This window comes from Channa argus, chromosome 3 (genome assembly GCF_033026475.1).
Source record: "Channa argus isolate prfri chromosome 3, Channa argus male v1.0, whole genome shotgun sequence".
Lineage (NCBI taxonomy): Eukaryota > Metazoa > Chordata > Actinopteri > Anabantiformes > Channidae > Channa > Channa argus.
This window is the reverse complement of record NC_090199.1, coordinates 14,272,338-14,299,053: the sequence shown is the minus strand read 5'-3', so window position 1 is coordinate 14,299,053 and position 26,716 is coordinate 14,272,338. Positions and strand designations below refer to the sequence as shown.

The window sequence follows — 26,716 nt, the reverse complement described above, 5'->3', positions numbered from 1 at the left end:
AGTACATGTGGAGATGAATTCTAGGCCAGTTGGAACACACTCACAAAAGTGTGTTTGCCTTCTGCTCCTCATAAATGTTTTTAGACATACAGCAACAAATGAAGTGCTTTAACAACTAAATGCATATTTATAAGGCTTCCACAATTTACTGATTGCATTTATTGTCATTTGTAGGCACACAGACAAAACAAAAAACATCAAATGCAGAAAGACGTATTTCTGATGTCAGGATTTCTTTCAGCTTCTCACCGTAACAATTGCTCCCAGTCCTTAAATGCGTGTTAAGCCGAAATAACATATTTGCCTTGGAAATTTGGACAAGTTAGAAAATGGCTGCCATTCCTGTAGATGCTGTGTGACATACCAGTGACACTGTGTGTGGGTGTGTGTCTGACATGGTGGTGCAAGCTTTAACTGTTTCTCATCAGAAAAAAAACTTTTTTTTTTCTTGTGTCCACTGCTCTAAAAGTTGTGGAAATGACAGAAATATAAAGGCAACAGCCACTTAGAAAGTACATACAGCAATACCAAAATACTTTTACATGAACAGATGATGGCCCCATATGAGTTACTCTTATGACACAACAAACTCAGACATTTTACAAAATTCAATTTTATGGAGAAATGTTTCAGTAAAATAAAACATAGGACACCAGTAAACACCAAAGTCTTTTGTTTTTCAAGTGTACGACATTGTCTCCAGAATGACAAGAATAGTGAACAAGGATGAAAAAGCAAGACTAACAGTGTAGATAAGACCAAAAAACACTTACAATACTGCTTTGATTCAGAAACACTTGAGAAACACCTCCCCTCTCTGCTGACATTAAGCAGCACTGACACAAGGACAAATATTTACTGGATATAAATTATAGCTGCCTGAATATTTAGTAAGACCTGAAAGCAGCTTTTACAAAAAGAAAAATAAAGCATACAATGGAGATATTTTAAGTAACATGAATGAAGTGAAATTCAGAGACAAACTTCACGTTGGCAAATGTCAATATGACTGGATTACTTAACCCAAAGAACTGGATATCATATATTTCGTACCTACAGGAGGGGGTCTTAGTTCCAAGACAGCAGATTTTTATCACGCCATTACTGTATATGCAAGAGGTTGTGCTTGAGTACTTTAAGTATTTGGTCCCTTTTCAACCTTTTTTGACATGTTTTATATCATAACTTACAACGGAAGAGCAAAAAATAACAACAATAACAAAGGTATTTAGAATATTTTAAAATGACATTCAATACATTTAAAAATCATGCTGCTCTTGAGAATATTACAATTATTAAAATAAGTGCTAATGAGAAAAAAGACGTGACTTCCTCTTTTCCAGGAGAAAAGTCCACTATTGTGTTGTCCTCTTCAATTGAAAGTCAGATTACAACTTACAGTACATCACTGGATGATAAGGTCATAACATCATGACTGAAATGTTGTTGTATCAGGTGACACTTGACCAATCAAGTAAGTCTCGAGAGCCAGTTTCACTGAGGTCATGGTTTGAGGGGTTTGAACTTCTCGACTCATCGCTTTTTCTCATTATGTCCAATTACCTTGTGTATCCAGGAGGTGAAGGCTGACACTTTTGTGTAGACACCAGGGGACTGCTGCGTTCGGCAGGCGTGGCCCCAGGACGTGACCCCATACACCACCCAGCCCCCTCCCGGACGCTCACACACCAAGGGACCTCCGCTGTCACCACGGCAACTGTCGACACGTTTATCTGACCGGATGCTGCCGGCACAGAGCATACGGCTTGTGAAGGCACTGTGGAAATGCTGCTGGCAGTGGCGACGGGGAAGGAGGTAGAGGGAAGCCTGCTGCAGGGTCTTTGAGTATGAGCGGCCTAAGAGAGATGGAGGTTAGAATTTAAAATGAGTGGTTTGCCTTACCACTTCTTTCTGTCTGCTGCCTAATATAATAGGTATATTTATATAGGTAGATGTGTGCTTTTGTTGTTTTTGACTGTTGGAGGGCATGACACCAAATTCTACACTGATAGTCACAGACACTAAGTAAACAGCAGATCATTACTGGTAACTTAACTACTGCCCTGAAGAGGTATTTGATAGCAGTTTGTTTCCTCTGATACACACCCACTGCCAACTCCCAGCTCAAATATTCGCATGTAGTTTGACTTCTGGATTCACGTCCAACCTAATTGTCTTTTCATTGTGCCTGCACTTAAAAAACACAGCAGCAACAAGGCCACAATATTGATGTTGTTGGAATGCACCACAGAGAAGGACAGAGCCACTGCTGAAAACTGAACCCAAGGCTCTGCAGTCGGACTCTCTCCCTCGTAGCGGTGTGCATGCGTGAAATTTGTTCGCCCGTGTGTGTGTGTGATATCAGATTGGCAGAAAGCTAAATACAAACAGCTGTATAAAGCACACGACCCGCCTTCAGTCAAGCAGCCGTTGCCCAACATCACACACTGTAAATAGGCTGGGTTATCAGCACATGAAACTAATAAAAATACCCCCTCCCAGCCAGCAGCACAAAAACATTCACATTTTATCACTCATGAATTCAAGTGGCATTAAGAGACACTAATGCCTCAGCAGGGAATACATGCTTTTGTATAAATACACTGTATATTGTGACCTTTTGTAGCCCTTTGTGATTGAGTTGCCAGGATTAATGACATTAAAGACCACTTTCAGATACATGTAGTCAAGACAAGTAAAACAGTCGACCTCAAAAATGTATCTGTGCTATTATGGATACGGAAAATGATTTTTTTTATGTGTGTACAAATGTAAAGCTGACTTCACCACAAAAAAATTGCACCCATATGAGACATTATTTTCCTATTTCCTTCACTACCTTACTGCTTTGCACTATTCTGCATTGTTTAACAATCACTGAGTGCTTTTGTACCATGTTAGACATTTGATTCTTGTGAAGATTTTCATTTAAAAAACGTGTGACTTTTGAAACTTGTGCTTGAGGGCCGCACACAAACTCACACGTGCTCATACACTCACCTGTGTCCCCCCAGCCAGTAATGTGACAGTTGCTGGCTTGTTTGAGCACTCTCTCTTTCCTCATGGGCAGACAGGCGGGAAGGACATGGCGGCTGAAAGACACACACTCCCCCTGCATATGGCCCACTGCCCCCGGTGACAGGCGGACCAAGGCCAGGTCATAATCGTTACTATGGGAGTGGTAACTCGGATGGAGGACAATTTGGTCAACACCATACTCCTCTTCAAATTCCTCAGGGACAAGGGAGTGGTAGTCACCGACTCGGACTTTATACTGCTTAGTGTTGTTTCCATACCTGCAGAGAGAAATGGCATTAGAGAAAGAGTGTACAAATATAAAAAAACATAAACAGTACAATTACAATCTCTGGTGGGGTTTACTTCAGCAATAACTGAGCTGGAAAAAGTACAAACACAATACACACAAAGATGCCTTTTGGTATGAGGAGTAGAATATATTTTAAGGGTTTTTCTATATGATGTAGTGCTGTTCTCTTAGGAGTAGAATAACCCTAAACCTTATCAGCACAGCCTAAGATCATCATGCAGGTGTCTCATCTCTTCGTGCTTATTCCATCAACTTGTCTCAGCTAAAAAGCTGAAAAGGATTTTTTAAGTTTCCGATTATCTTTTGCTGTCAAATCTTGTGAATCTCTTCTGCTCAATAATTTGCTTCTTTTCTAAACTTATTTAGACTGTGTAGGTGTGTTTGTGCTTAGTTTCTTTTTGGTTTTCTTCTTGATGCTTTTAAATAATTTACTTGCCCGCTCAGACAATACTTTAAGTGTTTCCAAAATAACTTGACAGCTACACGTGTCCTGTTGTTCTTTGCTGCTGCTCCTCTTAGTTCTTTTATGCCTTCTGTCAGTTCGCTATAAAATCTTTCTAAGTTAATCTAAGAAGAAGCATATTCTCACACTACTTACAGGGTTTGGAGAAGCAAAGGCCTGGACAAAGGATGAGTGTATGCATGACTTGTAACTCTATAAATCTGTCATTGCGTCTGTGTGTTTATGCATGTATCAGACTAATAGGTTAATATAATTGTTTCCATGCTTTTCTTCACTTGTGGAAGATGCTTTTAAATGGAGTAGACAGGAAAGAGAAGCAGGGTAAACCAGGGACAAAGTTAAGACCAAAGGAGAGGACGGGAGGGAGGTAAGAGAATGAAGACGAGAAGCGTAAAAGAAGGAGGAGTTTGGATCGAGCCAAGCCTGTGTCCAGTTACAAGTGGTAGAGTGTTTCCGGAAAGATCTCCTGAGCTGAGCCATGGCATTCTTGGCAGAGCAGAGACACTGCTGACCAGCCATCTATGTACAGTACATACACATCCACACTCACACAGGCACACTTGTTTCAATCTGCACTAACGTACTTTAGTATGTGCAAAACCAAAGGTGAGTGGTGCAAGGCCACCAGGCATGATTGTGCAAAAGGAAATTAGATGAGAATGGAGTTTGAATGAGTTATGTATAAATTACCTTTCACACCTTATTTCTCAAAGCAATTACAAACCTCCTGGAGTTATATTGCTTTTGGCGTGTTCCCAGCTGTACAGCTACAAGGTATAAATAGGTTTAATAAGTTGACAGCATGTGACCACTGACCTGGAATAAGTGGGTGTAATGAGGTATTAAAATATTTATTTGGAGCATTGCACTGTGCGATTGCATGGGTGTATTTGTTTGTTGCTGTGTGTGTATGTGTAACAGCCTATTTTTGAAAGGTGCGATTGTAGAGTCGGAAGTCCCTATCTTGGACTGCATGCTCTGGCTTGCGTGCAGCAAATTACATTTTAAAGCTGTCATAGCTGAAGCACTGAAGGCTGATATGTGACCGGGCGGCCGAGGGGAATGGTTTGCAGTGTGTGACCTATCATGTCTGCTTACAATGTCTGTGATAAGAGAGGTAAAGCTACATATACTTTTTATTATTTCTGTCATTTCCCTTATGTGTGGTACAATATTTGTTGTGCAATTTTTTTTCATCACCAACAAACACGTGTGAGAAACTATAATCAGTATTTCCAGAACTAATATTAGTGTCTGCTGCAGTCAGCAGAACGTTATTGTACTAGGAATGTCATTGGTGTGGCTCTAATAGATTAACTCCACAAGCTACAATCATTTTTTAAAACGCAAAGCCTGAGGAAGTAGGTGTGTGCACACCTTGATCATTAAACACCTACTAACTTTTTTGGGATAAAGTGAATCAATTATTTTCTTTTGTTACAGACACCAAATATTCTGGCAACTGTAATGCCTACTGTGCAGTTTCATGTCTTAGCATTGTTATTACAGTGTCAGAGTAAAATTCATCACTTCAATCTGCAATTACACTGGTGTGCAACTAATCAAATTTTTTCCATTAGCTTGTCCTGACGGCAGAATCGCAAGTGGTTTCAGCTGTGTTTCAAGATCAAAATTTTATTTGTCACATACCCTCCTCAAACAATGGCAGGGAACAGCTTAGTCCAGTATACAAGGCACAAACAGATGCATTCATCTTCATTTCAACTTGTGTCGTTTTTAAGAGGTGGGCTGGTATATGAAGTTACAACTCTATAATCACGACTCGGACCGTAGGTCTGGGAAAGCGTTTAGTGAATGATTTCTGTCTCCCTTTAATGTGGAAGCATCAGGATTTATAACTTCATTCTGACAACCTCTGGTGCATACCCTCACAACCCTGAACTTTCTCAGCAGTTCACAAATTTGCCTATGTTTAATTAATTTTCATTTTTGCGTAGGTCACTCTGCTCTCTTCTCTGCTGTAAGCCTTAGGTGATGAATGTCATGCCAAGTGGAGGCCCTCAGACCATATGGATTTGAGATGAAGTAACTCTGCCTGTCTCCCTGCCACCTGGACCACAACACCCATAGATTACTGCTTAGTTAATGTATGAATGTTTTCAAATGTTTTCATTGCTGTAAATAGATATGGCTTCAAAACATCAATATGCTGCCTGCTGATTAGCCAAACACAATTTAAAAAGTACTTGTTTGGTCATACGTTGTATGCTGGTGTGTTTGGATGTGTGTGTTTGACCTCTTGAAGCAGTGTGCTGAGGTGAGAACCCAGCAGGTGTCAATCAGAGTCGCTCCACACACCAACCTCCCATCTCCTCGAGAGCCTCGCAAACGAATCGCAGCCTGCCACGGCCATCCGCCCCTACAGATGTGCACACAGCCAAGTATGCCCAAAAATGTGAACACACACATGCCCGCAAGCAATTACAAAAGTTCACCATTAATAATAGAATCCAAACTACAGCATTTTAACCAGAGCTCTCTTGGTCCTATTCAGACACTGCTGAAAAAGGAGTGGCATTTTATTGGACTATAACATCAGCACATCTGGTATCTGAGAACATACGTGTTGGAAATATACTAAAGTAAAAGTGAAGTATGATTTATATACTTTTGAGGAAGACATTAAACATTGGCATAGCTAACTAAATTAGTTTTCATGATGTTAGGTGAAGTGGAAACTTATAGAATGTCACACACACCCTTTCTCCTATTCTTATGCTTCTACTTACCCAATCTGAGCATTAGTCCATGTGTGCAGGTACAGGCGAACCTGATTTCTTGATATTTCTTTGTCTTAAGTTTCAGATCAGCTGTTTTCCATCTAAGACTAATACTGACTTGCTTCCAATATTCTTTACTCTATATGTGTCTGGCAGCCATTCACTGTGCTGTTATTAATCCCTTGTGTCCCTTCCAGCTTACCTCAAAGAATTTTCTCCTCCTATGATTCGGCGCTGGCGAGTGTGTATGAGGCGCAGACCACAAATTGAGCTGACAGGATCTGAGAGAGACAGAACATGAACCAACGGGAGTGTGTATACAGTATGTGAAAGTGTGTGGGAGGATGATGATTGTTAAACCATTCATTTAGGCTCAGATGTTGCTCTTATTAAATATTTAGACTAATGGAAAACATAACATTTGAAAATTTATCTTTTACTACTTAATATGAACCAGAAAAGAAAAGAAATTAAATAAACAAGAGATCATTTTTCGGAGCATGTGTGCGTGCACATTGAAATCTACATACACAAGTTAAGTGCTTTTTCAAAAGATGTCATTTATCGTATTGAAGTGACAGAACATTTTCCTGCACTGGTTTGACTTTTCACAGTAAGACAATACATAGGAGCAATGGTGGTTACAGAAAATGTGGAGGTAGCACTGTGTGAGTACTGTATGTCCTCATGTGTGACAACATGCTCTCTATTTTAGCCTCTGGAGATATACAAACATACTGCGCTCCTCCTAAATTATTACCACTTGACTTTCGTTTGTCATTACTTTTCTCTGCTTCTCACAGGTGTTTGGTGTATATGACATATTGTAACTGTTTGCTAAACAGTTTAGAGTTTTATGACACTGCAAATACAATACAGACTTCCAGAGCAATATTGAATATAAAAAACAGACCTGATTAACTGACCGACCTTTGACCTCTTTGTGGTTGGGCTGGGATTCACCATAGTCACAGATGACCCCTGCATCCTCACTGTGGCGACAGTTGTGTGTGCCGGGCGCCTGTTTGATGCAGTCTGCTAACGAACGCTCCTCGCCGCTACACTTCACATTGTCCACGTGGATGGGCCCTGTCCCTTCCCCGAAATATGCCATCACACGGGCTTTCGCCACCCCACTGGAAAGGACAGGTTACACGCTGACATTTTCTAACTACTGACTAAATTCTTTAAAACTCAAAAGCTGGTTACTTGAAGACTCTAAATTGTCTCCAGCTGTGAATAGTTATCTGTCTGTCCGCGGTGCAGCCCCCGAAAGTGTTATATGTAACGAATAGATGGATAAAAATAAAACCATAGCAAAGAGTATGTAGGGTGATTCTGATCATATTAGATATTGTAGCTGTAGTAACTTTTTTTATATATACTGTACATGTGTCTGACTATGCATGTTAGTGCAGTGTTAGATTATGGTTATAACATAGTTTGGCCATGATGCAAACAAGGCAAAACACTGACACAATCAATCTGATAGTATGTGTATCACTATCTCACCTCTGACTAAATTAGCAAGCCTCTTCCAACAGTTTTCTGGAGGTTGTTTTTATGTATGTGTGACTTCATAGGCTGTAACTGTTTTAATTAAGATAAATGGATAAGGGAATGTATCATGTTGCATCCCCAGGTTTTGGTGGGTGAATTGGCTTTGTATCTCCACTCATTCATAGCAGGAAATCATTTTTCCTTTATTGGGATATCTAATATTGTTCTATGTGTCCATAGTCAACCTGAGGGTGTTAATGTATAGTACAAAATTAGTCTACTTTATTAACTGCTACAGTTAGAAGGCAAAGCCAAATATTTTGTTTTTCTCTTACTTCTTAATTTCAATTTGTCAGATGCCTATTTACCATAAAATACTTGACCTTTTTTATTGACATTTTTGTCAGAAAATTAATTGTGCATGTGACAAAACTCCAACATGACTCCAAGGCACTGTGAGAAATATTTGTCTCTTCTTGTTATTTTGAATCATGTTTAGTTTTGATCATGTAGTTTATAGTACAGGTGTGTTTGCAGTTTAGACTATTAGCACATTAAACTGTTGCCATGTTATGGTCATTTACTTTTTTATGTTTGTGTGTGTGTGCGTATTACTGTAAGTGAGCAATTTTTTTCAGTTTCATATGTGTCCATCCTGATGAGGACTGAGTCAAGCTGCTGAGTTTAAATCAAATTTATGGGACCAGACACTGGCCCCAATCACAAAATCCCTGAATTTGAGTGATGAGTTGGTTTGTGATTAGACTAGGTTAAGTTTAGATTATGTTAGGCTTAGGGTTAGGGTTGAGGAAGTAGTGGCTATAGATGAGGTTGGGGTTAAGTCTCCGGGAAATAAATGTAAGTTAATGTTAAAGCCTCGTGTGGTGTGTGTGTGCGAGTATGAATGTATATTTTGTTTTATGGCCAACATAGCAACCTTCAACCCTTGGGGACATGCAATGTATGTAATGACCTTTCACCACACCCAGTGTGAGGAAGAATGATGATCCTAACATGGCTTTTACGTGCCCCCTACACGCTCCCACTCTCTCCCATGCTTATGCACACCAGATGTGGCTTTTATGTATGCACAGATGTGTCACAGAAAATTAGGTGGCTAGAGGATGAGTATCCCTTGCTGAGGAGTGATGAGATAGAAAATGACGACAGTTTGTTATGGTACAGTTTTCCCTTGCCACCTCATTGCCATTGTTTTGGAAAAAGGGGCTAGTGTCTCAGATGGAAGAGATAATGGGACTCAGAGAAGAGGCCGTTTGCTTTTTATTTTGACATGTCAATGTGTCTTCCTGATGATTGGTCTGCCCTTTATTTAGAATTGTATCCAAATCACAGCTAAAATTGCCGGATAAAAGTAGACCGCAGCACACCAGAGGCTCATGTATGCTTAAAATCTGAACAAACACATTAAAAAGTATTAAAAAGTGATATATATATATATATATATATATATATATATATATATATATATATATATATATATATATATATATATATATATATATATATCAATTTTATTTCTTTTTTTATTTGAATTTTGAAGATTACCCCTAAAACTCAGCACTTGCATGTTAAGGTGTTAAGTGGAAAAGAAGTGAAAAGCAAAAAGCCAGACAAAGAAGTGGAGTGGTGGTGTCTACTGTACATTTGTAAGCTGTATGTGGATCTGTTTATATGGAATGCAAAACGTCCATTTGGTTAAACCCCCCACAGCATTCACTCATAGCAATCAGCTGCTGTTTATAGCATGTTGCCCAGTAAAGCAAAGCTAGCAGAAATGCTACTGCAACATACTGATACATACTAGATGCACATACATACAGTACATACGTGTAACCCAGCTGTCGGCACACCACCTCGGCATCATGATCACTCCACCCATCATCACACACAGTTCCCCACTGGCCAGACAGATAGATCTCCACCCGGCCTTCTCCAGGGCTCTCTCCTCCCACTAGCCTCAGAGGCACACCTGTGGAATAAGGAGAACACATACACACACACACACACACACACACACACACACACACAGAGTTATATGATTAATGAGTCCTTTACCAATTTCTACTGTTTTGGCCCATTTTTGCTTTGTTCTAACGGACAAATGTTTTGATATGTTTTCTGTTCTGTGCCTATTTGACCTCCAAGTATCACTTTCTTTTATTTTGTTTAACATCTGTACTAGATGAACCTGTGGTGCTGTTCTCATCAGGTCTGCCTTTAAAAAACAGGTTAATAAATTTAGTGGGAATTTACCTGCAGATTAAACGCACACACACACACACACACTAAACCTACTCACCCAACTACACATGCATTCCTTAACAAACCCGTTCCTCCAGGCTAACTTGTCTTTTGGATCTGACAAGTGCACTCATGTTCTCTACAAAGGAAGCAGCTGCAAGACTTCTTAATGGTAGTTGTTACTTACAATGGAAATATTTGATTTCTTTCGCTTCAATTAACCCTTGTTTATATAGCACTAATTCACAACGAACAAAGTCATCTTAAAGCACTTAAAGGATCTCTGTTTTTCATACATTCCCTCTCTTGTTCTATGTTTGTCTCAAACTGTATTCACACACATTGTTAATCAAATCAGTCTTTCTTTTAGTTACTTTTAGATACAATCTATCATTGGTCTGCACACGCATACACGCGCATACATATAGACACGTTTGTACAGTTCTATTTGCGAAGACATTTATACACACGCACACACACATGCACAAACACACACACTGAATAAGTAAATACTAATTACTTTTCCATGTGTTGACAGTTTCAGGATCAGATCGCACTGTAGTTTAGTATGCTGTTGGTAGCTCCCAACACTTTGTAAGGTAATCATTTTGAAAATCCTAAACATAACTTCAATGGCAGCATGAAATTGTTCTGCGTATACTTTGGATTGAATGGCATGCAAATTTAACCCTAAACTTAAGACAATGACAGTTCACATTCGGCCAGTACAAAAGGTCTTTCATCATCAGAAGTAATGGTCAGTACTTCTGAGCTGGTGTTGGCTATTGAGGAAAAACTCATGTCTGTCTTCTTGCTTAGGAACACAGTCTTTACTTTTCAACACATGCATACCATCACATGACTGCTTTAACGTGCAACAGAAAGCTTAAAACACAGCCTGGCTTATCCTCAGTTTTCTCGTTTTCCAAAAACAACACAGGCTATCCTGCATATGGCACATTACAGGAAAAGGAGAATTTATACACACTCAAATGCGAGCAGACGTGTGCGCACACACAAATCACACATATACAAATACCGTGTAGTATTGAGTAATTATTCAGAGAGTGTGTGTGTGGTGAGAGTGACCCTCACGCTTTTGCCAAATAATTTAAACAGCTACAGTAGTTTGTAGCATGATCCCTTCGAACTAAACTCACTCATGTCATACTTTTCCACCTAATAAAATCATTATGGATCCTTTTGTGACTTTTACCACACTTATCATACCGATACAGTATCTGTTACAGTCAAGAGAAAGACACAGGAGCCAGATTTAAACATGTAGAGTATGAGGTGAAATCTGAGACACTACTCCTTCAATCCTGCTCTACAAATGCTATAAAAACAAGCCTTAGTACTGGAATAACTATTCACACTGTCATTCTCTTTCAACAAGCAGTAACAACAATAAACCTGTACTAGTCACTTCTCACAATGGAGTACAGTTTTATAGTAGCCTTAGTTTTATTTTATTATGGGAAGGTGTGGCAATGTGTCAGCCCAATGGTGTCTGTGAGTGTGTAGTCAGTAATACTGGGAACGATTGGGCCGTGAGGGAATGTTTTCAGTAGGCCCATTTATTCACGATGACTTTACAAGGCAGGATAAGCTAACCAACAGCTGTGGCTATTAGAGTTAGCATGACTTACATCACCCTCTGTGTATCTAAGCCTTGGATGGATAAGATCTAATTGACTGCAGGTTGACTTTGGCAGAGATCCTACAGATTGCAGGTCAGCTTATATTTTCATTATCTGGTTTTGTGAACAGAAGTGAAGGGAAATTACATAGAGACTTTCATTATTTGTGTACTTGTTCCTGTTGCTTACTTACTACAAAGTGTGTGTATTTATGCTTCTCAAAAGGGATCTGAACACTTCTTATAGGATGGATGTATTCCTACCCCTTCATTTAATGCATATTTTACTGCCTTCTGACCTTAATGAGAAAAGTAAACACATATTTACATGCAGTAACCCATGATTATAAACAGAAAACAAACTTTTGAATAACATTGCCAATTTGATCATCACAAAAATAAATTTAGTATTCAGACCCCATTTCAATCCTCTTTTTAAAACAGTCCAGTGTCTTATGTTATTAATATCTACAAGCTTGGACAGTTCTTTGGACCTGGTGAATTGGTTTTGTTCATGCTCTAGGAATTTATGAATTTTTCTTACACAGTTATGTGCCTTTCTAAACTATGTTTGTTCCATTTGATGCAGGTGGATTCAAGTCAAGTTTTAGAAATTTTAAAGCAAACAGTTTGCACCTGACCAGAAAGGGATGTTATATGACAAAGGGGGTGAATAATTTGGCAAATGAGAGATTTTGTTATGTATTTCTGAATTGTTTTCATTTTTTCATTATTGCACATCTATGAATGGAATGAAATGTGAATCTATGAAATGTGCTTTTATTCAATTATATTTTCATTTATAATTCAGTAAAATGTGCTTTCTGAATTGATTAGATGTTTTAAGTGTGTCTTAGAGGAAGCAAGGATTGTGTCTTACTAGCAGGAAGTCTGTCTCCATTGTGCTCAGGACTGCATGCAATATTAACATCTTCATGGTGTGTGCAGTCATGACGAAACCACTCCCCCTTGTTGCACAGCAATAGGCTTGGCTCTTTCCCTGTGCAGCTCACATCATCCAACAGAATTGGACCTGACCCCACCCCGAAGCGCAGGACTGGGGTGATGTCTAGACCTTCAGAAAGACGAGCCTCACCCAACCTGCAAGGTGGTAGGTATTTACATACACTTCCACAAATGAGTCAACCAAGGCAATTTATGAGAAATAAATGTACATCTAAATGTGCCCCCTAGCAGCAGGCAAACATCACATTACCTGTAACCTAGCTGTCGACACACCACTTGTGTGTTCGAGTCTGTCCACCCATCATCACACACTGTCCCCCACTGACCACGGTAGAAGACTTCTAAACGTCCCTCGTGACTCCCTGCACCCCCTACCAACCTAACTGTACCATCTGAAGAAAAAGATCAAAAGATAGACCCAGCAGAGACGTTAGGCAATGTTCTGGCTCAAAAAGATACTGTACACATATATTTTAATGGTCTTCGTGTGCTGAACCTCTAAGCTATGTTTTTAAAATATAAAAATATATTTATGCCCTGGTATTATTCACAATACAGTAATAAAAAGGCTGCAAAAGTGCATTAAAATTATTTTTAAAAAATATATTGGTCGCATGGCAACATGCCAGACTAATGCCTCTCCTTTGTGTATGATGAAAAATTTTCAAAACAGTTTGTTCATCTTGAAAAACAATTATGCGTGCAACTAAACTCTGCCAAGTGAAAGAGCTGTTAAAATATATGCACACTTGCATGTTTTGCTGTTAATATTATGGAATACTAATACTGTTGATCCACCTGTGAGAGGGTTGCAGGAAACTCCTGCATCCTCAGAGTGTAGACAGTTCTGTTCCCCCCAGGCACTTTTTGAACACTGCTCCAGAGTGAGCTCATTGCCTGTGCAACGCACCTCGTCTAGCCACACGCGGCCTGAACCCTTGCCAAAATGTGCCTGGCCCCGTGCCATTGCCGCACCACTACAAAGGAAAGAAACAGTAGAAAAGAATAGAGGGACTGGCTTAGAGTAATGATCATATAATGAAAACCAGCTCTACTGCCTCACCTTGACATATAGAATACAGAATGCTATCATTGCAAATGATTTTGCATATATCAAAAGTGTCCACACAAACATTTGCAGAGTCTAGTGCTGCTAAATATGCATATTGCTCTGGTACAAGAGTTCATGCAGGAACAATGAGCCTGATTCACTATCTGACCCCCAGATGTTCTTTACTGCTTACTCCTCTCTCTGTGTGTCCGAATGGAAAGAATACTTCTCATACTTTTGGAGACAGAGACAGGGCTGGACACCCACATAAACTCATCTCAACTTCCTACTCTTTCTATCACACTTTTCCTCATACTCACGATGTATTCTGAATATTGCTGGCTGGGATCATTGTGAATACGAACATTAATGCAGTGTTTGTGTGTGTATGTGTGTTAACCTCAGTCCCAGCTGTCGGCAAACCACCTCTGCATCACTGTCATCCCATTGGTCATCACATATCGAACCCCACTGCCCTGCATGGAAGACCTCAACTCTGCCCTCTGACCTTGATCGACCTCCCACCAGCCGTATTGGGAGCGTCACTGCTGCTAAAACAAACACAGGTATAGGTGCAAACATTTTTACATAGTGTTCTTTGAGAATTGGTGTGGGGTGGCACTAAACATAACACTAAACATATAGGGGCTTCTTTGATTTGAAAATACTGTATTATATGTTGAGGACAATTTCTAACCTTGTATGGGTTTTAGAACTGTAGAGGATTTGAAACGTAATCACTTCTCAGATTGATGCAAACCTCTATTCATCAATGTGTGGATAGAGGTTTGTTTGGATAGAACTGTATTTTCCCCATTCGTGGGTCTACCTTGCTGTTGGGTACAGGTGACAGCTGCAACCAGAGAGCACTCCCCTCCGTTCCACGTACTCTTAGGACACTGGAGCAGGTCTGGTTCCTCTCCCTGGCAATGTACGGCATTCCAGTGGAGTTTGGCCATGCCTGGACGTAACAGGGGAACTGAACGTGCATGACCTGATATCCTGGGAAAAGGGTTATGAAGGAAACAAGTTACTTCTACAAAATACTTTTTTTAAACTAACAAATGTCATGGTCTATTAAGATCCCAGTATATTTAAACATATGGGGTACCGACTCACTCCCAATGTGAGAGGAGCAGTCTGTTTTCTGATGTCTGACAGAGAACTGTTGCCTAAGCCTTGGAGTTACTGACTCGCATCCCAAACGCAACAGTGTGTGAAGGACCCAGTCTGATAAAGCTACTGTAGCAGGGAAAAAAAGCAATTCTGAGGTCCCTCTGCTTTTTCATATCATTTTAGATAAATTCTGCAGCCGGGCTAAGGAAGACCTTCAGAGCACAATAAAGCTGTTGTTATATCCCAGTAGCAGTAACCTTAAGCCTTCAATAAGTTTGTAATCTGCCATTCAAGGACCCATAACTGACTACCTGAATGTTATTACTAACGATGCCAGCATCTGCCCGCTTCCTTTCAGCTGTGGACCTTTGACCCTTGTGTGAATATACACCACACAGGCATGCATTCATGTCAGCATGCGTGCCAGCACTAGTGTTAGTGTCAAAAAGTGAAGAAAATGCACAGCATGTATCTGAAATCAGACACTTCCTCATCTGACTACACCTCAGCACTGCCGATGTGTGAGCTGTCTACAGGCTCCCTCAAGAGTCACCAGCTTAGATTCTGTCCTGTTCTTTTAGCATGACAACATCTCATAGTCCTTATCAGAACAAAATTGCATGTGTGTGTGTGAGAGAGAGAGAAACGTAGAAACAAGGTAAACAACTGAGCACTAAAGGTATTTAAAACCTCTGGGAAATGGGGGGTTGGAATGCAAGGGTTACAAAAGAATAGTACAAAGACTGTGAAGAGAAGAGATTGAATGCATGTCTTGAGTGTTGTGAAACCCTCTAACATTCCCAAGAATTTTCCACCAGTCTTACCATCTGTCACACCTCTGTTGGCAGCTTCACATTCTGAATTTATACGGCAGATGGTGACTGTACTTGCACCTGTGTCTGAAAATGTAGTGAGAGGGAGAGGCAGACGGGCAGCAGCAAATAGCGCATGTCCGAGCACATGTGTGCACATTTGCTCACTCACCCCTTGCCAAACTGTCTGCAAACCACTGCAGCATCTTCATCCCCCCAGTAATCACTACACACAGACCCCCAGACTCCTCCCAGGTAGACTTCCACCCTGCCATCCAGCTTGGAGCGGCCTCCTTGCAGACGCACCGAACCTGGGATGGAGAGAAAGTTGGAGAGCAGCAGATGTGTCTGCATAAGGCACATGCAAAATGGAGGATTAAAGATGACAAAGATGATGCTCATCACACCATATAAAAATAAATAACTCAGCTAAACTCAAAGGGAAAGTGAAAAGATAACAAGAGGAAGTAACGCTGTACGCACAGTTGTTCTGAAGAATAAAAACAAACGTCCCTGCATATGCCTCACTGCCATGAAATTCTTTTATCACTGATTGTATACCTGATTAAAAGTTGTTTATTGTTGGAGTAAACACAGAATGCACTTACTTGACATCAGGAACTAAAGTCGTGTAGTTGTCAAATCATGTTTAATAACTAGATCAATGCGTCAATTCAATGTGTCAGATAAGTAATCCATTCTGTGCTGACACCCTCCAAAACTATAAATACCACAGGCTGCCTGTCATGTGCCAACGGGCAATCATGCTGCTTCGTTCACCACGCTCTCTGTCTTTCACCTCCACCTCTTTTTCATCAGTCCAAAGATGTTGGGGCCACTTGGGGTCTCAAATTTTCATATTAGCAGCACTTCATAGTTCAAGACTGTGTATGCGGGTTTTACCGAGAAACATAGTATGTCTCCCTGAGACTGTGTACAATGCAAATCCATGTTCACACATCACAGCACAAATGTGCTTAGACTCGCCATCTACACAATAGGCGTGTCGTTCTGAATACTTTCTGAGCTGAACACAACTCACACCGTTGCAAAAGGACTCTATGGTTCTTTGATCTTCATCCGACTTTCTACATTGTTAACAATTTCAGTAAAATACTTTTTGCTGTGTCTAAAGGCCTGCATGGTTACCTTGTTTACAATCGCAGTACCCCCAGTCCACTCTGCCCCTGTGGTTCTTGAAAAAGCACCACGGTCGGATCCTGCCATCCGGGTTGCGACAGTGATTGTGGTCTCCAATGCCTTTTCCCGGGTAGCGCTCTTTAAAGCCGGCCACTTGGGTCCAGTTCATGCACCGGGTCCCGGACTCGGTAACGTCTATCGCGCCCCGGTAGAAACCGTCTTTGCCACGGCTCTGGACGCAGTCGGTGAACGGCAGGATGAATGAAGGTACGCTGCTGGAAAAACAGCAGTCGTTAATCGCAGCAAAAAGCGCCGCGGTTAGAGCGAGAATTTTGAGATTCATGTTCGGTGTCTAAATGTAGGCAATACTAGAGTGTCTGTCATCAGCTGAGGAGATGGTTTCCAGTCAGCTTCATTGCCGTGCCGTGGGAACAGAGTGAGAACAGAGACAGGCAAACGACGCACATCAATGAAACTCCTATCTTCGAAGGCTAATGGGCAGACCCCCAAAGAAAACTCAATAACACAGCCTAGAAGTTCCGAGTAATTGTCCCCACACTGGGATTTTCTATTCATTTGCGATTTACATTAATTATCGGAGGTATTTTGTGGACCATACATGAAAAGCATTCCGGTTAAAGCTATAGGCTATCTTGGATCAAATTTACAGAGGGTATAACCCACCAATAATGTGATAATCCTGTAGTCTAAATAGTAGCCTATTTATAATCACAGAACAATAAGCCTAATCCATTTAGGGCTCTTACCTCAGCACTTTGGGAAAATAATGTGCTCTTGTAACATGACCAAGGCCAATGTGCTTAGGATGTTTGATTAGACTTAACCGTGTTTTCGAAAACGGTATTTTAAGTTTTTTTCATGCCTACAGCCTATAGTTTATGATTTTCTATGTTCACCCTGGAAGAATGATAACTGCTGTCGCTCTCTCTCCATCGCCATCTTTCTCTTAACATGTACGTATACGTGACCGTCTGACTTAAATGAGTGTTTTCGTGCGTTTGTGTGTGCTTATTTATATTTTTATAAATTTGCTCATTTTAATATTGTGCGTGTGCCTGGGAGACAGAGAGCTCTATGATGAACTGCCGTGTGCCTCTAGTGGCTATTATAGGCTACAACGCTAGTATTCTCTGATTGGACGAGGCTTATACGAACATCAGAAAAAAGCGTCCTTACATAGTGACATCATCACGCGGCGTCCATTCAAACCCATAGTGCTCACTATAGATTATTACCGGCGTACACCGACATTTTGTTGGGTAAGCGGAGTCAGCAAGCTTTAAACCACGCTTCTCGACTGTGGACCTGTTCCAGTGGGTCTGCCAAGGTCGTAGCAGAATTACAAACCGCCTCCTTATTAACGAGTAAGACAACAGCAAATGATCAATCGTTGCCAGTTGTCTACAATTCATTTTAGCGGCTAACCCCACCTACGTCTAGGGCCAACAACCGAGCCGTCCGCTCTATCGAGTGCATCCATTTGTGTTTTTTGGTGGCTTGTGCACATTTGCCTTTTGTTGGCTAACATTGCGTTTATGGTTTATATACAACATTTTCATGTAAAAACTACCACGGGTATTAGGCCGTTATTTAGAAAGTACCACAAGGAAAGAAATGAACAGTAGGCTGCAAGAAATTCGTGAGCGACAAAAACTTAGGCGTCAGCTTTTAGCTCAACAGGCAAGTGATTCAAAAGACTGCTGGTGTAGTTAGCAAGTTGCTAATGAATAACGTAACTAACTAATCAGCTATTTGTGCAGCAGCTATATAACAGACAAAATTCATTATCGACTGCTTGATGAACATGGACAGTTTCTTAGTATGTCCTAGCTGAGAGACCTATTTAGCTTATTTACATTAGATGCGTTCGAGTGGACGAAAATAGCAAATAACTTTAAGGAAGCTTTCAGTAAATGAATCGTGTTAAAACAGTCCGAAGCAGCATCGCTATAATTAATAATAAGGCAGATTGTAAACAGCTCAGATAGGAGACATTGATGAAGCGTAAAGAATGTACATAACAGGCAACCATATGAATTGTATTAATAATATGAAAATATGTAGGCTAGACAATAACACATGGTTTCCATAATACAATGCGGGCAATAAGAAGACTTATATATGGTTTTACAGTTTGGTTTTTATTTTGTGTCCACAGCTGGGAGCTGAAAATGCAGACAGCATCGGAGCTGTCCTAAACAGTAAAGATGAACTAAAAGAGATCGAGGAGACAAGGGAAACATGCAGGTAAGAGATTATTCAATCGCTCTAAAAATATTGAGAACAGGATACTCGGGCATAAAAAAGGAAAAGGAAATGTCCTACAAGAATTTAATATGCTTAGTAAGTTGGGCTTCTTTGGAATTTTGTATTGCTCAAATATTTTTTTTATCAAGAAGACCACATTCCTTTTACGTTTTTTTTTTTTTTTGTGGGAACATTCTATTGCTTTTTTTGCAGTATTTGTTAACATGTCCAGCAAATTATATTCTTATTTTTTTTATACCTTAAAACATATTCTTGGAATGTATTTTTCTATATATATTTGTCCATTTTGCGTGCCTGCCTGTTTTGTCTCATTGTCATTACACAAAATGTTGATTTTCTGCTTTAGTTAGACATAAGTACATACATGTACTTGGGATGTTTTTTGTATGTATATGCATTGTATTGTGCAGAGCTTCATTTGATAGTTCAGCCCAGCCTTCCAAAAGGAAGGCACAGACAGAGGGAGAGGACACAGAGGAAGATGTAGAAGAACAAAAGGTGAGTGTAAAAATGTAGCATCATGTATCCACATTGTCTAATGACCCCCACCCTGGTCTATATAATGATATTGAAATGTGTAACACTGATCAGAGAAGAAGGGGAAAAAAATTAAGACAAGCCACTGAGATAATATTTATAGGGAGTATTTTAAATGATTTCAAATATGTCAGATATTTAGCCAGCATTTCATTGGGTCAGTGGTTAGCTGCCTCCTTACAGCTAGAAAGACCTCTGTTAGAATCCTGGTCGGCTGTGGCCTTTCTGTGTGGAGTTTGTATGCTCTTCCCACGCTTACGTGGATTTTCTCCGGGTACTCAGATTTCCTCCCATAGTTCATATTAGGTTAATTGGGGACTCTAAATTGCCCATAGGTGTGAATGGTTTTCTGTCTGTGTATGTCTCTCTGTGTCGGCCATGAGATGGATTGGCAACCCCTCCAGGTCGTACCTCCACCTCTCAACCAATGACAGCTGTTAAAAGTTACAGCCCCGCTGCGACCGTGAACAGGTTGTGGCTGCAGATTGTAGACATAAATGTAACTGCCACTCAAAATGGCTGCATTTTTGTTTTCTCATTTTACCCCTGTACTGTAAGCTTTATACATGTCGTTCTCCTATGATGTTTTCTACATTTATCTCTTTATGTATTTGTTATATTTTAAAATTGTTGGATTTGTTTCGCTCTCTTTTACAAAGTGCTCCATGTTAAAATAGTTTTTAGTTGTATTCAACATACATAAACTATGCAGGTAAATGTCTGTCCATAGACAAAAATGTGAATTTCATTTAGTTTTTTGTGTTTGTATGCACATGTTTGCTAGGATGAGGTGGAAGTGCAGCAGCCAGATGAAAGCAACCCGTATGAGGAGGTGTACAAGGACTCAAGTACTTTCCTAAAGGTTAGATAACTTGATTTTCTTCATTTTTGTAAACTTCAATGAAGCCAGTTTCCTGAATGCATAAAAAATCTGAGTTATTTGTTATCATGTGCAACTGAAGGCAGTAGACTTGAATGTAGGAATGTTGGTGGGGTTTTTAAAAAAAAAAACATTGGTGGAACAAGGCTTCACACGCATGTGAGAAATGGAAACTCAAATAAGGCTTGGATAAGCGTGTTACTTTCATTGCATCATGTTTCAAGTCTGGAAATAAAGGAAAAGCAGGAAATTATGACATAAAAATGTTATTCAAGAAACGTAGAAGAAAGTAAAAGATCTTCCACTAAACCCAGGCAGTAAATAAACACATACTATTGATCAATAAGTAAGAAAAAAACCCAGGTAGAGGAGTAAACATAAATAAAAACTATACTAATGTCCACTTGGACTATTTAGTCCCCCTCCTTTTTACAGAAGGGGGTGAGTTGGAACAGTTTTATGGCCACTAGAAAGGATCTTCTTTGGCATTCCCCAAAGCATGCATGCCAAAATAATATATACAATAATGCAAATAATAAAAGAGGAATAGGATGTGGGCATAGGTTTTTCCACATACTCTAAAGATACTATTGAGACTGTGTTTAGTTGACAGTACAGGCCAGTTCAGGGCATGGGAACTCATGGAAATAAATGACTCCTTTTAGAGATACCAAAAGGTGGATACTCTTTTATAACTTTCTTATTGACTTAATATGAAAGTTCTTGATGCACTTTGGGAGGGAGGAAACCGGAGCCATGTTTACAAAGTAGGTGTTCTGAGGGTGTTGGTAGGGAGTCAGTAGCACCAAGTTTTATTTGTGGTGATTTGTGTTGTTCATGCACTTATGAGTTCTTAGGGTTCTGCTGCTTTGAGTGCTATTAAAGCCAGTGTAGTAGTAAGTATTGGTTGATTTTCTTTGGGACTATAGTGATCTTGCAAGCTATTTGAACGATCTTTAACTCCATGAATGCTATGAAGAAGAAATGTGCAGTTTATTTAGTTCACCTACTTGCACACTAATATTATCTACTGTATGTAAAAGTGTAAAGATTGACCTCACTATAAAAATAATAATTTACCTCAAAGCGTTCCACATAGAGAGAAACAGCAGAGGGCGCCAATTTAGTTCCCTTAGTCTTGCCTTTAATTTCATGTAAATTGTCCCTTCAAAATTAAAAATATTTTACATAGTAAAAGATCAAAAGTGTTTGCACTGTATTTTTGACATGGGCTATTTTTTCTGGATTGTAAGGAGCAAGTTGCACTGTAAAGCTTCAGTGTAGAGAGATTCAGACTAAAGTTTACAAACCCAGAGAAAAAAGCTATTTTGCTGCTAAAATTAGGAAAGAGTTAGAGAGGAGGCATCCTAGAGACATGTTTGAATTAGCTTTCTTCATTTTCTTTCCTGTGAAAACAAGATAAGCATTTCCTCTCTAAAAGGAAAAAAGCACCACAAAATTGAAATTTGCAATTCTCATGAATTAAAAATTAATTTCAGCATTACTGTATTAAAGTGTTACCATTATTTAGGTGTAACTAATATATAGATAAGTAATAAACTGTGTATATGGGTTCCTACTTTCTTGTCCTCTATATTTTCCTCTGCAATTATTGTAGAATTACATTGTCTTTCAATGTACATTACCTGAATCTGTTTGTGTAAATCTTAGTTTAAAAAATGAAGTAATAATAATACACACTGTTCATAACCATGACTGTCACTTGTGCTGTCGCTATCCTGCAAACAACAGATGGATTTCAAGCAATCATGCACAACAATACATAAGCATAAAACCATGGTAATGGAATGTTAATATGATAGTTTAATGACTCTCGTGGCATTATCTGATTTAAGAATGCATTTTAGAAATTTCTCAACCTACAACAACAAGTTGAAACCCGTTGAATAGTAACAGGTGCTAGACTACAGGATTTGGTAATGAGCAACAGTTAATAAATAACAAAAGACAACGAAAGCCTCACTCACAAAAGCACTCATAAACATAAAAGCAGAGCATGTGAATAATAGCTTCTATAGTTTACCTGGTCAGCCCAAGATGGCAAAAGTGGAGTGATTAATTCAAGCAGGTGGATTTCCACTGTTAAAATGGCATGTTTAATTTAGAAAGACTATCTTCCTCATAGCAACTTAGAAACTTGGTAGGTATAAGATGTTGCAGAAAGTAAAATAGAATTTTCAGCTTTCTTTTAAGCGTTTTCATTTTCTGTGTATTAAAATGTAGATTTATTCAAGTTTTGTCTCTTCAAATATAGATATATTTGTTTTTAATCAACTACTTAGCATATTTGCCTTCATTTATTGGTTTCTGTATTCACAGGGCACCCAGAGTTTAAATCCTCACAATGACTACTGTCAACACTTTGTGGACACAGGGCACAGGCCACAAAACTTCATTAGAGATGTTGGTGAGTTCGTTTGTCTGTGTGTGTGTGTGTTAGTCTGTACATATAGATGCTTGTTTGTGGATCTTATGTGTTTTTTGTGTGTTTTCTGTGGTTCAGGCTTGGCTGACCGATTCGAAGAATACCCTAAACTTCGAGAGCTAATCAGACTGAAGGATGAACTCATCTCAACCACCAACACTCCTCCCATGTGTGTTGTATTATGACGTGAAAACTAACATGGAAGTTTACCTGATAGTCAGTGTGATGACACTGAAAAAAATAACAAATTAAATGAAGACTGCCCACTTTAGGTTAGAAGGAACACTTAAAAAAATGGTTGTATTTACAACATGTATGTCTGTGTTTAGGTACCTCCAGGCTGACCCAGAGCACTTTGACCTGCAGGATCTGAAATGCAAGTTTGATGTAATTCTGCTTGAGCCACCCTTAGAGGAATACTACAGGGAGTCAGGCATCAGCCATACTGAACGGTTCTGGACCTGGGATGATGTAAGTATGCATGCTTGACTCATTTGCATTTAGCAATTTGTTTTAGTGTCTAAATAAGTAAAGAGGCAAAGGGCGCTGAGGCTGTCATAATAGATATAGAGACCAGGCGACCTATAGATATCTCACATTTTTGGCTATATACCACTGAGTGGTATGTTCACTCAAAATCTATCATGCATTCAGTGTTGTGTCAATGTTCACCTTTACCTTATTTTCTTTCTATTACTGTAGATCATGAAGCTAGAAATTGAGGAGATATCAGCTCTTCGCTCCTTCGTCTTTCTCTGGTGTGGCTCCGGTGAAGGCCTCGACTTGGGTAGAATGGTAACGCAATCCCCCCACTCAGTGAAATGTGTACATTTTAATAACTCTGTGTCCAAAGTAGTTTTTTACAGTTTTGAAATGTGTGTGCATGTATGTGTTGTATTTACTAGAACTGAGGCAACAGTTTGTTTTTATACAGGACAATAGGCTCAAGTGTCCTCACCAACTTCTATTTGAGGCCTACACCCTCTGCAGAGACAACCTGGTTCATGAATGCTGTCAGACAATCCACATTATTTTCTTTGTTAAACATTTGTATGACATTGCTGTGACGTACGTGCACCTTAAGATTATCAGTAACACTGAGTCACAGTCTCTGTGGTAACAATTTGATTGTACTGTACTTTATTTAGCTATGGGTAATCTATCTTGTTTGACAGAAGGTTTTTCCCAACTCTCTCTTTCCCCCAGAGTCACAAGGACATGAGTCATCAAATATTTATTTTTTTACTACATTGTCAACTTTTAAATTTGAGTCTTTTAAAAGGTATAGATTTTAAGTAAATTAGAGGTTTAGCTGCAGACGAACTACTAGAGAAATTTTATCCAACATAAAGTGTTGTTGACTATATCTTTATCCCAAGCATTCAACTATATACACAGAGAGAACATGTGACGTGCTAAACTAGCATGAAAGGCAAAACAGGACTTTGTCTGCTAATTACTCAGAAGTGTTTACCCCCTTTACAACCACATTGTAGTCTATGAAAACTATTATTTATACAGTTTTCATTTTTATTTTATGATTTGGTATATATTGTGAAATACAGCAGACTGATAACTGGGAATGCGAAGTTGGAAATTAATCAAAACTTTAGCCTCTCAATATTACCAGCCGTAAACTGAATGCTTTTTCAGCCCATGAAATACATGTTTCATCATAATATTTCCTACTCGCTTCACCCATTGCAGTGTTTGAGGAAGTGGGGCTTTAGACGATGTGAGGATATCTGCTGGATCAAGACCAACAAGAACAATCCAGGCAAGACCAAGGCACTGGACCCAAAAGCAGTGTTCCAGAGGACCAAGGTACTATGTACGGACACGCAGGCCCAGCAGTAAAATACAGTATATGGTTATATTAATGTTAATTCTACATAATATTACAACAACTAAAATAAAAATATAACATGGTCATAATATTATATGCAGAATGTTTGCAAATTTTTGCTCATGTCCAATGAATGTCTTTAAAGTTTAACCAGTGTGCTTAATTAGCAACTCTTGATGTGCACATGCAAACAATTCCTTCAGGAGCACTGCCTGATGGGAATTAAAGGAACAGTGCGTAGGAGTACTGATGGTGACTTCATCCATGCCAATGTGGACATTGACTTGATCATAACTGAGGAACCTGAGATGGGAAATGTAGAAAAGCCCGTCGAGATCTTCCACATCATTGAGCATTTCTGTTTAGGGCGCAGGAGGTTGCACCTGTTTGGACGGGACTCGACTATCAGACCAGGTGAGATGGACATACTGTCTTTAGAGAATTTAGGTGACATCACTATGTTGAATGATTTCCTTTATTTTATGGCCTTGTCTTCCTCTGTGCTTCTGTTTTTTGTCTTCTCTTTATAGGTTGGTTGACAGTGGGTCCTACTTTGACAAACAGTAACTTTAATCCTGAGACCTATGCCTCATATTTTGTCTTGCCTAACTCTCACCTGTCTGGGTGCACTGAAGAAATAGAAAGGCTCCGCCCAAAATCACCACCAAATCTCAAGATGAAGTCAGACCGTGGTGGCGGAGCACCGAGAGGGGGGCGTGGTGGGCCTAACGCTGGAAGAGGTGGTGACAGAGGCCGTGAAAGGAATCGACCCAATTTCCGTGGGGACAGGGGGGGATTCAGGGGCAGGGGAGGTCCACATAGGGGCTTTCAACCTCGCTAGAAATAAGAGTTTATGCAAAGCAGTCTGATGGAAAACAAAATTCCATCTGCATACTTACAAAACACACATCTGTAATGCAGTTGGTGTGGTTGGTGTGTGACAGCTGTGACGTGTGAGTGTGATCGATCCCTTAGAACTTTTTTGAATAAACATTAATTTCACTATTTGTGTTGGTGTATTGATTTGTAGGTCATTAGGTCTTGACCTTTAATATCTGTGAAGTTATGGAAGACAATATTCCAAGAGTATCTGTGATTAAAAATTAATATTATAAATAAAATATATATTGTAGTGAAGGGTACACATTAATGCATCAGGGTGCTTTTACACTGACCATATTTTGTTCAGCCCTGTTTTTTTTACAATAGATTGATCATGTTCTACAAATGGACAGCTAGTCAAAAACTGAATACCAGTGTTGTTTTTTAAAACTACTTTTGCTGCCTTGCTTTTGACCTTTTGTTACCCAACAGTGAGCATGAGCTCCATGAAAGCTGATTGGCTTTTGTCTCAGGTGCATGCTCTTTCTACGTGTCATTGAGATGAACAAAAACTAAAGTAAAGGTACTGTGGGATGCCGCACATCATATCCTTGAAGAACCACTTCACTGTTATTCAGCTCTTGTTTTTGAATAATTCCCTCCTTAAGCAACATAAGGTTAACAAATGAGTGAGCTTTTTTTCTTTATAGTTTGTATTTAACCCAAAGCACAACTGTGCCAGAGACCATAATGAAGAATAATGCATACTGTGTGCATACTACTTATAAAAAGTATATTTTTTGTCTGACACAAATGGGGGAATAGGATGACTCACATTTCATACATATGCCATTTGTGGCCATGCACATTTGTAA

The 26,716-nt window shown here is 39.5% G+C and overlaps 2 protein-coding genes across 5 annotated transcripts; one reads left to right on the top strand and one right to left on the bottom strand.

The window, feature by feature from the left end:
- Positions 1-140: 140 nt before the first annotated feature.
- On the bottom strand, positions 141-17,678 carry prss12 (serine protease 12). Of its 3 annotated transcripts, none has more exons than XM_067497539.1 (13): positions 17,031-17,675; positions 16,054-16,192; positions 14,783-14,955; positions 14,354-14,504; positions 13,701-13,879; positions 13,153-13,294; positions 12,817-13,037; positions 9,881-10,022; positions 7,463-7,668; positions 6,735-6,813; positions 6,049-6,171; positions 3,001-3,296; positions 141-1,856 (listed from the first exon to the last, which is right to left on the bottom strand). In XM_067497539.1, the coding sequence occupies exons 1-13, from the start codon at positions 17,362-17,364 to the stop codon at positions 1,534-1,536; spliced, it is 2,508 nt and encodes an 835-aa protein (XP_067353640.1). In that variant the 5' UTR covers positions 17,365-17,675; the 3' UTR covers positions 141-1,533. The 3 variants fall into 3 exon arrangements, with proteins under 3 accessions (XP_067353640.1, XP_067353641.1, XP_067353642.1); XM_067497540.1 differs by having other exon boundaries at positions 14,354-14,501; XM_067497541.1 differs by lacking the exons at positions 6,049-6,171; positions 6,735-6,813; positions 7,463-7,668 and having other exon boundaries at positions 17,031-17,678.
- Positions 17,149-26,026, top strand: mettl14 (methyltransferase 14, N6-adenosine-methyltransferase non-catalytic subunit). Of its 2 annotated transcripts, none has more exons than XM_067497544.1 (11): positions 17,149-17,288; positions 19,201-19,289; positions 19,721-19,808; positions 20,632-20,709; positions 23,068-23,155; positions 23,252-23,342; positions 23,503-23,644; positions 23,876-23,968; positions 24,881-24,997; positions 25,223-25,433; positions 25,550-26,026. In XM_067497544.1, the coding sequence occupies exons 1-11, from the start codon at positions 17,283-17,285 to the stop codon at positions 25,858-25,860; spliced, it is 1,314 nt and encodes a 437-aa protein (XP_067353645.1). In that variant the 5' UTR covers positions 17,149-17,282; the 3' UTR covers positions 25,861-26,026. The 2 variants fall into 2 exon arrangements, with proteins under 2 accessions (XP_067353645.1, XP_067353643.1); XM_067497542.1 differs by lacking the exon at positions 17,149-17,288 and adding an exon at positions 18,512-18,722.
- Positions 26,027-26,716: the final 690 nt, after the last annotated feature.

Bases quoted from the DNA above. Each gene is read 5' to 3' on its own strand.
- prss12 (XM_067497539.1), bottom strand. From the start codon at position 17,364: ATGAATCTCAAAATTCTCGCTCTAACCGCGGCGCTTTTTGCTGCGATT. The intron at 13,295-13,700 runs GTGGATCAACAG...CTTTTTCTTCAG, and splicing joins TTCCTGCAACCCTCTCACAG to ATGGTACAGTTAGGTTGGTA. The intron at 6,172-6,734 runs GTAAGCTGGAAG...GCACATCTGTAG, and splicing joins GGAGGAGAAAATTCTTTGAG to GGGCGGATGGCCGTGGCAGG.
- mettl14 (XM_067497542.1), top strand. From the start codon at position 18,657: ATGAACAGTAGGCTGCAAGAAATTCGTGAGCGACAAAAACTTAGGCGT. The intron at 19,290-19,720 runs GTAAGAGATTAT...TGTATTGTGCAG, and splicing joins GAGACAAGGGAAACATGCAG to AGCTTCATTTGATAGTTCAG. The intron at 23,156-23,251 runs GTGAGTTCGTTT...TCTGTGGTTCAG, and splicing joins AAACTTCATTAGAGATGTTG to GCTTGGCTGACCGATTCGAA.